Source organism: Lagenorhynchus albirostris, chromosome 12, assembly GCF_949774975.1.
Source record: "Lagenorhynchus albirostris chromosome 12, mLagAlb1.1, whole genome shotgun sequence".
NCBI classification, from domain to species: Eukaryota; Metazoa; Chordata; class Mammalia; order Artiodactyla; family Delphinidae; genus Lagenorhynchus; species Lagenorhynchus albirostris.
The window spans coordinates 13505800-13520632 of record NC_083106.1 but is presented as its reverse complement, the minus strand read 5'-3'; the positions used below and the strand labels follow the sequence as shown (position 1 = coordinate 13520632).

The window sequence follows — 14833 nt, the reverse complement described above, 5'->3', positions numbered from 1 at the left end:
CACCTAAGCGGAGAAAAAGAGGGCATTTTCTGCCAACAAAAAACAATGTACATGTGAAGGTCACATCTCTGCTAACTTGAGGTTCAGCCGCAAAGGTACAGAAAATGAGGGCATTATTCATCATTAAAATGTCCACCACTACCTCCATCTGTGACATTTGTATCAACTGAAAAGGGAGCTGAAGAAGTACAATACCTGGAAATACAGAATAATGGTCCACATCAGTCCGAGAACTATCGAGGGTCGGCCATCAGCTATATCAGTGGAGTTAATGTTGACTAATTTAATCTGTTTAAAAAGAAAAACTGTACTAGTAATGTACTAGAAGATTACAGACCATTTAATTACGCAATAAGTAGCACTTGACTAGACGTCAATAACATGTGGTCATGCCTGTGCAGCAGTACACAAGAGGAAGCAGGGTGAGCCATAGAAACATGGTTTCAGTGGAAATTTCAGGGGCATTCATTAGGTGCACACAATAAACACAACTACAGAATGAATTTCAAAAACTGGTTTAAAGTTGAAAAAAATATGACATCATGCGAGGAATTACCAACAAAATGCCAGACAGGAAAAAAAAAAAAAAAGGTTATTCTTTACATTCAGAGGTTGACTGGAATGGAAAAGAAACTGTGAGGGGAAGTTTAAGAAGATGCACTTACTTTGAAATTTGTTACCAAATAGCATGAAACTTATGTTCTCTTTTACCTATAAAAGTCAGCAGTTAAAAATTCTAAAATTTGTACTAACCGGTGATCCTCTGTACAGGGACTGACATGAAAAACAAAGGGAGAAGATGATACATATATATAAATAGTCCTTCAAAATCCACATTATTTGTTCAAAGGGAATAAAAATGCAGGTGGTAAATTTAGAGCGTGATTTGCAGAATACATTTTAAAGATAAAGGAAAGGCAAGAAATAGTTAATTATTAAGAGAAACAGTTAAGAGAGTAGAAAGAGACTGGGGGGATTCAGTTCCCTACTTTGGGGCACTGACAACTATAAAGCACTCAGAATTAATCTGTCTACAACTGTCCCCAATTATTCATTTCAATGTCTTCCCAACTATGAGGAAGTCCCAGGAACATAGACTTGTATGGTAGGTCTAGCTCAGTCAACCTCTACAGAATACAGTTAGCTACTTATCCTCCTCTTCATAATCCCTGGACAAATGAGAAAAAAACTAAAGTACTTCTTAGACTTCTAGCTCAATAATTCTCAGCCAAGGGCTTCCCTGGTGGCGCAGTGGTTGAGAGTCCGCCTGCCGATGCAGGGGACACAGGTTCGTGTCCAGGAAGATCCCACATGCCGCGGAGTGGCTGGGCCCGTGAGCCATGGCCACTGAGCCTGCGCGTCCGGAGCCCGTGCTCCGCAACGGGAGAGGCCACAACATGAGAGGCCCGCATACCGCAAAAAAAAAAAAAAAAAAATCCTGGCTTTACAATTGATCCCTGCTCTGTGATTCTCAGCCAAGATTTAATAAGGTGTGATACTAAAATAAAGTTCAGAAGTTTGTAAATAGCTTACTTTTTAAAAAATATCAGAAGCAAAATCATCCCACAATCACCTTACTCTTGAGTAATTGGTTTAAATTTACTAGTTATACAACTGAGAAGTAAAGTAAAAGCTAGCACAAAAGTCATTGTAAATAAATTGAGATATACCCATGGGATTTTATCTCACTGCTGAAGTTCATTCAGCAGGTTCAGAGACAGAAAAAAATTGAGAACTTCCACAGATCACAAGATCATATGTCTACTTCTTTTAAACCTAGCACTGTGTAAGATATAAAATACTTGTTGGTGGAAAATAAAGAGTGTCACATTTCTTTAATCTTTTATGACAGAACCTATTACAATCTTTATAATCATTTTGACGGCTCCATTTTACAATTTCTCCAGAATTTTCTCTATATCTATTTTAGTGTCCATGGGCCACAAATTTATAATACATGCTAATAACCACAAGATTAATGCCTTTCATAAAGGACAAATTATTTCTCTTTCCTTATATATCATTCTTTTTGAAAATGCAATTGAATATATAAGTTGAATTTCCTACCTCAACCCAGCTCCAACTGCACTTTGAAGTTTATACGTTCAGCTTATTACAGAATCTGAAGATCTTTTGCTCAACTTGTGAAGAAAAAACGTTTTTCAAAATTATTTTCTTTCTTAAAAACTTAAAAACCATAATGGGTTTGGGGAGCACAGGTTCTTTGCCTGTTATACCTCCTCTCCCTTGCAAAATCCTATGAAATATACAATAAACTTTTAATAGCCCTAAGATTGTGGGCAGGGCAATAGAGACACATCCAAAGAGACTGAAGAATTCCAGAAACCAGAAAGGATGAATCACATAGATGGACCTCACCTCAGACCTTCTGAGCCAGAAAACAAGGAAGGCGACCTAAGAATCTGTTTTAACAAAACCTCTAGGTTTGGAGAAGTTTGATTTTGTAAGCCAGAGGCCCGAATGGACTGAATTATCTTCAAAATTCACATGTTGAGGCCCTAACCCCCAATGTGACTGCATTTGGAGATAGAACCTTTAAGGAGACAATTAAGGTGAAACAAGGTTATAAGAGTGAGCCCTAATCCAATAGGACTGGTATCCTTATAAGAAGAGGAAGAAACACCGGAACCCTCACTCTCACTTTCTCTCTCTCTGCACACACACACAAGAAAGGCCACGTGAAGGCACAGTGCCAAAGCAGCTGTCGGCGAGCCTGGAAAAAAGGAGGAAATCAACCCTGATGACACCTTGATCTTGGACTTTCAGCCTCCAGAACTGTGAGAAAATACATTTCTGTTGTTTAAGCTATCCAGCCTGTGGTATTCTGTTACGGCAGCCATAGCAGACTAATACAAGGCCCACAGACCTTTCAAAAAAATTTGAATTATTTGGGAAAAATTTCAAAAAAATTTAAATAAAAAATCCAGACTACCAGCTTTTCTTGATACATTGGAAAACCTAATGAACAGATGCATCACCACTTTACGAGTTGTTTTCTACATATATATATAGGTAGCCAAATACCTGCATTAGTTAATAAGTAACTTAAATAAATTAAATAAATAATAAGATTTCAATAAAAATCCAGACTACTGGCTTTTCTCGTTCAACTGTTAAACCTGGGATCACTGTGCTTGCATTTCATCGAGGTAACACCAGATGGAATTGAGTATTTGCGTCCTTCTTCCAGACAGCACATGGGACTACTCCGTTTTCCTGCTACCATGATCAGCTTCTACCTTGCTTCATCGTTTACATCATCTATCTGGACCTCACAGGAACCTAAATTTATGTCCTTGTGTGCACTATGGCAAGCTTTAGGAAGCATGGTCAGTGACTGGCTCCTCCTATTACTATTTAGAATGATCCACCTGACACCTCATTGGAGAAAAACTTGTGGAAAGTAGTGATGAATCTATTCATTAGAGCCAAACTTATACAATTCTTATCAAATACTAACATATGCCTTTATTCAGTAACCCTGTAAACAAGTGGAAAATAAACACAATGGTAGGGTTTTCTTCAGTAAACTTGAAAAGTGCCTTCATTATTCCTTATCCGAGTACTAAACAAATCTTCTATCATCTAAAGAAAAAAATCTAAATGGAGGACAAAGTAAATACAAAGGTTAAAGACAAATTCTTGAAAATATGTTTGAGACTTAAGTTCTTAAATTATAAAGAACAAAAATAAACAGTAAGAGGGAGGGCACCAAAGAGTCTTCAAAAACTCATTCTACCCCACTGTCAATTATTTTGTGAGCCAATGGGGTGAAGAAATGCAAGAAAGAGAAGCCCAAAACTATGTACTTCAGGTAGATTTTTAAAAAATCAAAGTAGTTAGGGATTTGTGGGGACAGAAAGGAAATACTTTGGATTTTGTCCTGAAACTCAAATGCATTACTTTTTGCCCTTAGTAAATATAATATTTAAAATCTGAATCCTCTACTTTTTAAAAAGTTATTCAGGTTTGTTCTGTGAAAATGGACCTGGTACAAACAAGTCTTTTGTGAAAAGAAGACTCTTTGGTTCTCTTTACAAACAATGCCTTTCATGGGTTAAGTCATTAAATTTTTCTCCAAGACATTAATTAATAAGAAGAATTTTGTTTTCATATTCTAGCCAGCAAATACACATCAAAACAAAGAAGGACACTATTGTTATATAGCCAAAATGGAAGATGAAATGACTGGGAAAACTCTATAAACATCCTGTTAAATAAGGCTTTTTTTTCAGCTTTCCATGAAAAACTCATGAAGCGAGAGAAGGAAGAAGAGAGACACTCCATTAAGAATGATGTTAAAGTGACCTGAAAACAATGTCCAATATTCTACTAGACGTTAAGACTGTTTTTCTACACCATCTTAATGCCTAGAATCTCTCTTTGGTGTGAAGTTAGCACACTTGACTGAACTTTATACTGATTCACTGTACTAACAACTCATCAAAATGTAAATTATTTAAGAGCCAGAATCTAGTTTTCTTTAATTTTCCAGAATTAATATTTTCCAGAATTTTCATTTTACAGAAAGTATTCAATTATGCATTTGTGGAATAAATGAAATAAGTTATTGCATATAGACAGAGAAGTAAATAACTGAATCATTCTATTTTCCAGAAGTATCTGGATATCCATTTATAAAGCTGGTTTTGGTATTGCCAAACACAGACTTCCTGAATTTCTACAAATTAGAAAAGGCTAAAATCTAAAAGGATTGGTGCAACCCTTCTGGAGGGAAATATGTCAACACCTAACAAAACAAAATACACACTTATGTTTTGACCCAACAATCATACTTCTGAAAATTTACCCAGAAGATACACTTCCAATAATACAAAAATACTCATGCACAGTTATTAATTGCATCATCGTTTCTGTTTGAAAAATGCTAGAAACAACCTAAATGCTCATTCATAAGACAGTGGTTGAATAAACTCTGGAACATCCAGACCACGGAATACTGTGCAGCTGTAAAAATGAATGACGAACATCTCTGTGAACTGATTTGAGGGATTTCCAGGATATACTGTTAAATGAAAAAAGTAAAGTGCACCTGGTGTATCGCTAGTATGCTACCTTTGTATAAGAAAGAAGGTGGTGTATGAAAATAACCTGCTCATTCCTGCAAAAGAAATACAGGAAGGATAAATCAGAAATTGGAGAAACTGGTTACCTAGAGGTAAGAAAAGAAGTAAAAGGAAGGAGAATGGTAATGGAGAAGCAAGGATGAGGAGGGAATGCCACTTCTCTAAGTGTAACTTTTGCTCCTAGAATCATAATAATGTCTCATTCTCTAAAATAAAAAATAATTAAGGTCAACTAGGATGTGTGTGGGGTTGCCCAAAATGGAATATAACTCTATTACAAATGAATAACATAATCACACTGAAAGGATGGGAGAACAGAAGTGACCTAGGTAAATCTGGACAACATTCTCTTGACAGGATATTGTAATGCTGAAGACCGAAAGAACTGTACACAAATACTGTTCTCCAGTTAGTCAATATGTTTCTCACAAAGGTGTGGGTTAGCAATTCTGAAACTACTTTATGTGTATACACTAGAGATGAAAAAGAAGACAATATATTATAGATGAGAGCCAGGTTTCTCACTGCCAGAGAAAACAGAAAGAAATCATCATGCAATGGACCTTCTGATATTGGACTGAAATCGGAAGTATCAATTTGAAGTAAAGGTTTACATGCACACATAATAGAAGAAGCTATATAGAAAGAGAGAGAGAGAGAGAGAGAGCTGGAAGGGAGAGAAATATAGATATGTGAGTATACCCAGATTAGTAAACATACATATATCTAGATCTGTATATTGAGAGGGCAATGAAACCTCAGTAGCCATGAGCACACCTAGCACCCAAATCTTGGTTTCTAAATGCCATTCACTAATGAAAGGAACAAAGCCTCCTTAGAGAAGTGGTTGATTCTAGGATTGGAGTAAGGAAAATATAAACCTGGAAAATCTGTAGCTCCAGAAAATAAGGAAATGATTGAAAAAGGATGGGGCCATGTCAAAAGAGCACAGGAGCCAGCTGGAAGGAACTCTTAATGGACAAAGCTAGAACAATCTGAGCAACAAAATAATAACAATAATAACAATAATAGTAGTCATACTGGATTATAACTATAGAATAAAATAAATATCCATGAGTCCATAATGAAATAAGGAAGGAATTGAATAAATAAATGGGGAAGAAAGGTCATCTTTTTCTTACATAACGATTCCAATTAGTAAGTATAAAAGAAACGAGGGAAAAACAAAATCATCATTAGGCAAACAGCACAGAAGTAATTACTGAAGGCAACTGATGCTAAAATCAGTGAGCAAGGAGCAGAATATTAACATAATCTCAATTACCTCCCCCCTAAGTTATTTCTGAATTATAAATGGAAAAGTAGTAGTTTTACCATAAAAAAAAAACTCAGCAGATGACTTAATCAAGCGGTTGAGGTTAGCATCACCAGCAATAAGACAAGTCAGAATCCTATCTATATCCACTAAACTGATTCACTGAGAAGAATACATCACTTCCTCGGAATTCTTGCCAAAAATGTATAACCTCAATCTAATCATGGGAGAACATCACACAAACCAAACTGAGAGATATTATGAAAAATAACTGCCTAGCGGTTATCATTAAGGTCATGAAAGACACAGAAAGACAAGGTCATAGAATGGAAAAGACAAAGGAGCCACAACAATTAAAATGCAAGCATGTTATTGGATTGGATCCTGGAACAGAAATAAGACAGTGTTGAAAAAATGATGAAATTAGATTAATTTCTATGCTTTACTTAACAGTATCATACCAATTTTAATTTCCTTATTTGGTAGTTGTACTATGTTACATATATGTACTATGTACAAATAAGTCCCTCACATTAGAGGGAGCTGGCTGAAGTACAGACATGAAATCTCTGTACCTTTTTTTTTTTTTGCCACTCTTCTGTAAGTCTAAAATGATTTTACAATAATATTGCACATATATGTTGTATAGATTGCATGCAGTGTTTTTACCCAACAATCAACAATGAAAATATTAGTATGTCCACGCTTTCTTCTTGAAGTGTTTTGTTTTTGTTTCCCTCTTACCTTCCTTCCTTCCAGGAACTTGAGTGCCGTGCCAATGTTCGCCACAGCATGGATTCGCTTCATCCGGCGTCCTTGTTCACACGGCTATAAAAGGGGGAAGGACAGGAATAAGTAAAAATGCACACATTAAAAAGACAGTTATAAACTCTATTTAAGTGGATTCAAAATATACTTGAAGAATGTTCAAGAACAGCCAACATACTCAATTTCTATAAAGGTTAGCAGATACATAGAGGAGCGTTATCCCCACAGCACTTGGAAGGTGTATAATTTACTCAATAAATACATTCATTCTCAGCTTCTGAATGCACTTACCCTTAAGGTTTCTGTATGCTTAAGGTTGGAATTCACAAAATTCCTGTTGTCTACTAAGACTGTTATTCCTGCAAGTTAGGAAGTATTTTTATGAAAAGTGCTCTTGGTGTGTGTGGAGGGAGGGCAGGAAATCTCTCCTTGCCTCTCAATTTTGTCATAAACTTAAAACCTCTAAAAAATAAAGTTTTGGGCTTCCCTGGTGGCGCAGTGGTTGAGAGTCCGCCTGCCGGGTTCGTGCCCCGGTCCGGGAAGATCCCACGTGCCGCGGAGCGGCTGGGCCCGTGAGCCATGGCCACTGAGCCTGCGCGTCCGGAGCCTGTGCTCCGCAACGGGAGAGGCCACAACCGTGAGAAGCCCGCGTACCGCAAAAAAATAAAAAAATAATTTAAATAAAGTCTTAAAAAAAGTATTCTTGGTCACTCACATTTTTTTTCAGTCATACTAACATGAAAGTTGCTGACAGTATCAGTGGCGTTTCTGTTTGAAGGACCAAAAAGCATGGCTTATATGAGCCAAGGTTAAAAAGGAGGAGTGCAAGAATGAAAATGTTCTTCGCAAAATAGTATGTTCTGGTACAAGGATACTAAGTTACTTGTGTTTGATTCAGCAAAATATAATAAATTAATAAATAATTTAATAAATAGTATAAAATAGTAAGTGCTACACTGTTCATTTTAAAACTCAAAATAATTTCAGTGAAGCAGATAGCATTACATTTACGAGACCTAAGAGGATAACAGGTCCATGATTGCAGAGCTGATAGACTGGTCTCTTCTCTGTGGCACTAGAACTCTAAACAATCTCCCATTAGAGCTCAAAACTAAGTATCTTTTCATTTCCAGTTAAAAGTGTAACAGGTAATTTTTTATGACATCATTTTAAACAAATATTTAAATAGAAAATGTACTTTTAAAATGTTTATCCTTTTCTTGCATGGCCCACTTATTTAGTTATTCGATTAATTATCTTTTATAATGGAAAAAGCACCTAGGAACCCGCAACTAAAACAAAGCCAGGACCCAGAAATTAAGCACAAAAGCCACATCCCTCAATATTACCGTTCATTCCATCCCCCTGAAATCCTACACCATGGCAACCATCACAATAAACCCAGTCCAATGTTTTCCCTTTTACACACATTCATTTCATTTATTGCATTCTTAAAAAGAATATTTATTTCAGTTCTTAGCTCTTATATAAAGAATATCACTGTATTAATCTTTTGATACTTACTTTTCCACATAATAAGATTGCTAACATTCATCCATATTGTTTCCTGTCACTGTATTTCATTCATTTTGACAGCCATATACTGTGCCATTTATTTACTCTCCTTCTGATGTGAATCTGAATTATTTACAGGTTATTCCTATGTGACCTGTGCTGATAGGATGTATACCTAACAGTGGAATTGCTGAGTCAGGGGGAATGTGACTTTTGAACTTCTAATCTAACTTTTCCAAAGTGTTTGTACTACTCACTCTTATCAGCAATACAAGAATAATCCTGTGGATACACATTTTGTCCAACACTTGATTTTGATAGTTATCTTCAAAAAATTATTTTCAGTTGAATGTATGTAACATGGTCTTTCATGGTGGTCTTCATTTGCACTGCCCTGCTCAACAATGGTGTGAACATCTCATCCTCTGTTCTTTGGCAAGTCTGTTTCTTTTTCTTTTTATTAATTTTTATTGGAGTATAGTTGCTCTACAATGTTGTGTTTGTTTCTGCTGTACAGCAAAGTGAATCAGCTCTACGTATACATATATCCCCTCTTTTTTGGATTTCCTTCCCATTTAGATCACCACAGAGCACTGAGTAGAGTTCCCTGTGCTATACAGTAGGTTCTCATTAGTTATCTGTTTTATACATAGTAGTGTATATATGTCAATCCCAATCTCCCAATTCATCCCACCACCGGCCATGCCTTGGTATCCATATGCTTGTTCTCTACATCTGTGTCTCTATTTCTGCTTTGCAAATAAGTTCATCTGTACCATTTTTTTAGATTCCACATATAAGTGATATTATGCAATATGTGCAAAAGCTTTTAAGTTTCATTAGGTTCCATTTGTTTACTTATTTATTTATTTTTAAACATCTTTATTGGAGTATAATTGCTTTACGTTGTGATGTTAGTTGCTGCTGTATAACAAAGTGAATCAGCTATACGTATACATATATCCTCATATCCCCTCCCTCTTGCGTCTCCCTCTCTCCCTCCCTCCCTGTCCCACCCCTCTAGGTGGTCACAAAGCACTGAGCTGATCTCCCTGTGCTATGCAGCTGCTTCCCACTAGCTATCTATTTTATATTTGGTAGTGTATATATGTCAATGCCACTCTCTCACTTCGTCTCAGCTTACCCTTCATCCTCCCCATGTCCTCAAGTCCATTCTCTAAGTCTGCGCCTTTATTCTTGTCCTACCCCTAGGTTCTTCAGAACCTTTCTTTTTTTTTTTAGATTCCATATATACATGTTAGCATACGGTGTTTTTCTCTTTCTGACTTACTTCACTCTGTATGACAGACTCTAGGTACATCCACCTCACTACAAATAACTCAATTTCGTTTCTTTTTATGGCTGAGTAATATTCCATTGTATATATGTGCCACATCTTCTTTATCCATTCATCTGTCGATGGACACTTAGGTTGCTTCCATGTCCTGGCTATTAAATAGTGCTGCAATGAACATTGTGGTACATGACTCTTTTTGAATTATGGTTTTCTCAGGGTTTCTGCACAGCAAAGGAAACCATAAACAAGATGAAAAGACAACCCTCAGAATGGGAGAAAATATTTGCAAATGAAGCAACTGACAAAGGATTAATCTCCAAAATATACAAGCAGCTCATGCAGCTCAATATCAAAAAAAAAACAACCCAATCCAAAAATGGGCAGAAGACCTAAATAGACTTTTCTCCAAAGAAGGTATACAGATTGCCAACAAACACCTGAAAAGATGCTCAACATTACTAATCATTAGAGAAATGCAAATCAAAACTACAGTGACATATCACCTCGTACTGGTCAGAATGGCCATCATCAAAAAATCTGCAAACAGTAAATGCTGGAGAGGATGTGGAGAAAAGGGAACCCTCTTGCACTGTTTTTGGGAATGTAAATGGAGAACAGTATGGGGAGGTTCTCCATTTGTTTATTTTTGTTTTTATTTCCATTACTCTAGGAGGTGGGTCAAAAAAGGTCTTGCTGAGATTTATGTCAAAGAGTGTTGTGCCTATGTTTTCCTCTAAGAGTTATATAGTGTCCGGCCTTACGTTTAGGTCTTTAATCTATTTTGAGCTTATTTTTGTGTATGGTGTTAGGGAGTGTTCTAATTTCATTCTTTTACATGTAGCTGTCCAGTTTTCTTGGGTTGTTTGTACTCATTGTTTTGAAGATGTACCTCATATATTCTTGATATAATCCTTTCTTAATCCTTTTTTAACCGGTATTGTGAATATCTTTGACCAATTTTTAACTTTTTTGTCACTTTCTTTAAAGTTTTTTGATTAAAAACTGTTTTGAATTTTAAAATAGTCAAAGGTAACAATCTTTTATAGTTACTATTTTTTGCCTTATTTTTTTCCCTGTCCTGATGTCTCAGAGATATTCACCTATATTTTCTAAGAGTTTAAAGTATTTTTGCCATTAGGGCCTTTATCCATGTATATTTGATTTCTATAGAGGCCAAGAGATAAGGATCCAACTATACCTTTTTCTTGCTCTTCCATTTATTGAACCATCTTTCCTTCCCAGATCTGACATCCACCTCTGACATAAACTAAATTTCCATTCATGCCTTGGTCTGTTTCTCAACTCTACTGCATTAGTCAATATGCCCATCCCTGTATTAACACCGCACTATCTTATGTGATAAAGCTTCACTGTAAGACCTGATATCTAATAAAGCAAATACCTTTTCTCTGCTTTTCTTCTTTGGCTGTATCCTGGCTAAAAGAGCAAGGTATAAACATCTATTGTATAGTTCTACCCCATATTTGCACCTATTTTAACACAACTGACCTTCCCTAGTTAACACAGTGATCTTCCCTACCAGGCTACAAGCTCTTTGAGGGCACCAACCATACTTCATTCACCTTTGTTCTCCTTAGAGGGCAAAGGCAGTGCCTTATCCATAATAGAGACTCCAGATATGTTAGCTGACCAGTCAAAAGATAATGCCAAACCCAGCGGCAGACTTGAGTTCTACTCTCAATATATGATTGATGTTTAACAAAGCTACCTGGTGAACGTGCAGGGGGCTTCAATTTCCTAAGAATGCCCATGTGTACTTTTAAGTGGATTTTTAGGCTCCTCTCTTTTTTTTTTTTGCGGTACGCAGGCCTCTCACTGTTGTGGCCTCTCCCATTGCAGAGCACAGGCTCCGGACGTGCAGGCTCAGCGGCCATGGCTCACGGACCCAGCCGCTCCGCAGCATGTGGGATCTTCCCGGACCGGGGCACGAACCTGTGTCCCCAGCATCGGCAGGCGGACTCTCAACCACTGTGCCACCAGGGAAGCCCTTTTAGGCTCCTCTTGAACGCAGAGTGTTAAGGAGTCTTTAATAATACTATACAGAAGTTAACAAAATAGATAAGAAATGAATTTCTCTGCAGTCCTTAAGCTCTATTCATATTGCTTCTATTATTTTTAATTTTTCTATGGAATTCTTCACATTCTTAAAAAAAATCCTAAGTATAAAATTGAATTTAGTATTCCTATCTTTATGTGTGATTAAAGATATATAATCACCGATCCATTCAAAGAGTAAATGTTCTACAAATAATAATCAAAGGGCACAGAGAAATCCAATAATAATCATAAAAACTTAAAACTCCCTAGCATCTGAAATAAAATCATAGACAAGAGAGTCACAATAGGTTATTAAAAGAAACTAAGATACTGAGAGTCCTCCCTTACCTTGAGATGCTGGTGGTAAAGGGAATATAAGGTATTTGGCTGAATTTCCCAGATGATCATGGTCAAAGTCAGTCCTGGGCTATGTGAATCATGATGTTAAAGTATACGGCTCTTTAATAGAGTTGTACGTATGAGATTTCCCAAACATTGCTAATGTTCCTGAGGGAAATGCTTTTGTTCACATTCTCTCTTTGAAAGCTCTACAAGAATGCCTAGGATATTCAGTCCTTTAAATGATGCTTTTCATCTTAATGTGGTCCTGAACCAAAATGTCTACATGTACAAAATTTAAATAACCATTGCGATGGTTTACTTATAATTTCAGAGTAATTTCATTTTATATAATTCAGAATCTTGAAGGGCTCAGTAAAAATAAATAATAAAGGTTAAATCAGAAACTGTCCTTCTGTGTCTCAGTTTTTCTACCTCTTAAATGAGAATATTGAGATTCTTTCTGAAATTGCTTCTAGCTTCCAGATCCTATCATTGTAAACACATCTAAACGAGTAGGGCACTTAAACAGAAGTAGGATTCTTGTATCAAAATATACGCTCTTTCTAGAATCACTTAACTTGGCAGGTAATGCCCATTGAGGTTTCTGTATACCGTTGGCCGAGTACAACGGCAGAATCATAATGACACCTAGAATGACAGGCTTCTTAAATACCCATTTGAATTGTAATGAAGGTTCCTTCAATTCAAGTAAATAGCTTAATTCAGGAGGGTATATGAAGATAGCCAGTTACAACAGGCCACCAAGGGAGTATGTATTTCAGGTCGATGACTCCCACATCCTAATGTTAATCCAGTTTATTTAGCTCATGCATATATCTGTTTATTCCAAACTGGCCTTTAATATGTGTCTTCTTTGATTTCTCCCAATGTGGAGCCTGAGGTAAGAACAGGAGTACATGCAGGTGACCGAGGAGGTGATCCCAGGTAGCAGGAGTGAGGGTGCATGGAGAGTGAGACAGGGAAGGAGGAAAAATCAATAAATAATAATCAATAATAGTACGATGTGCTATTAAGGGTCTCCACAATGGGCAACCACGGCTCAGTTCTGCTGGGGATCCAATGGGGCACTCTACCTCATGTGTGAAATAAACCTTGGAATCATCCCTCCTACAAAAGCCAGGCTGGAATTTTTATTCAGACTCCCATCCCGTTTGGGACCATTAACTCTCCCACACTTCAGGGCTGCCTTGTGTGCAACTTGCAGCTTTGACAAAAGCCCTGAGGGCAGAAACCCAGAGATGGGCTGCCAGTGCTTGAGTTGAGATGCTGATGGAGGGTGTGGGTCACGTCCACTCCTGAGGCTACTGGAATCAGAGGTGATCTGAGATGGCGCTGGGGGCACCAAAAGCATCTGCTATACTATGAATTCAAGTAGATAATGACTTACACAAAATTATTATTATCAGTTTGTATCTTCCCAGAAACAACTCTGTTACAAAAGCTATGATGAAGGCTCCCCACAAGAAATGAACCGGAAATTTATGATGAGGCAAAAACACTTTTTAAAAAATCAATTAGGGCTTCCCTGGTGGCGCAGTGGTTGAGAGTCCGCCTGCCAATGCAGGGGACACGGGTTCGTGCCCCGGTCCGGGAAGATCCCACATGCCGCGGAGCAGCTGGGACCGTGAGCCATGGCCACTGGGCCTGCGCGTCCGGAGCCTGTGCTCCGCGGCGGGAGAGGCCACAGAAGTGAGAGGCCCGCGTACCGCAGAAAAACAAACAAACAAACAAAAATCAATTGTCCAAGTAATAATGACTGTGTAGCTCTTTGTCATGATGCAACAGATTAAGAAAAAATAAGTACCCCCAATTTTGGACCCCATGTCTAGTGTATTATACAACATTCTGAAGATTATTTCCTGAGAGCCTTTTAAAAATTATGGTAAACATCACATAAATAATCTATGTTTGCAAACTACTTACTTCTCTACTACTCTGAAATGAAAAACCATAAGCCAGAAAGAAATAAATATTTTATTATTCGAGTAATGTAGAAAAATAGATTTTATAGGTCACTGTCAATTTGTTTTTCACTCTGCTGGTTCCATTGAGCTTAACAACAAATGATTCTGAACATGCTGTTCCTATTACAAACGACTGATGACAGAGAATGGCCATAAGCGGATGAAAAATGCCACACTGATTTCAAGGCTTAATTTTCAACAACTATATAAATACAGAGGTATGGACCAACAATCCTTTCCAAATGGAAAGTAAGCACTTAAAGTGCATTAGATGTTAATTTCCAACAAATCTTCCTGGATGCCGTACAGATGCAGTAGTTAACCAGGACTGATTATCGATGAAGTTCTTTATTCTTACTTCTAGGATTACTACCACTACACATAATGTTTTAAATCTACTATAGGTGTGCAGGAATGAGAAAGGAAATTTATTCCTTGTTCCAGAAGTGACCGATAGACTAGTGCTTCCTGTGTATTACCAACC

At 37.2% G+C, this 14833-nt stretch overlaps 1 protein-coding gene across 1 annotated transcript in view; it reads right to left on the bottom strand.

Annotated features, from left to right (window-relative positions):
* The window catches only part of SYNE1 (spectrin repeat containing nuclear envelope protein 1), a 456320-nt gene that overhangs the window by 346914 nt on the left and 94573 nt on the right, over window positions 1–14833 (bottom strand). The window contains exons 4-5 of the mRNA XM_060168000.1: window positions 7129–7212; window positions 196–288 (exon numbers count right to left, since the gene is read on the bottom strand). Coding sequence (XP_060023983.1) covers window positions 196–288; window positions 7129–7212 — 177 coding nt within the window. The remainder of the gene's footprint in view (window positions 1–195; window positions 289–7128; window positions 7213–14833) is intronic.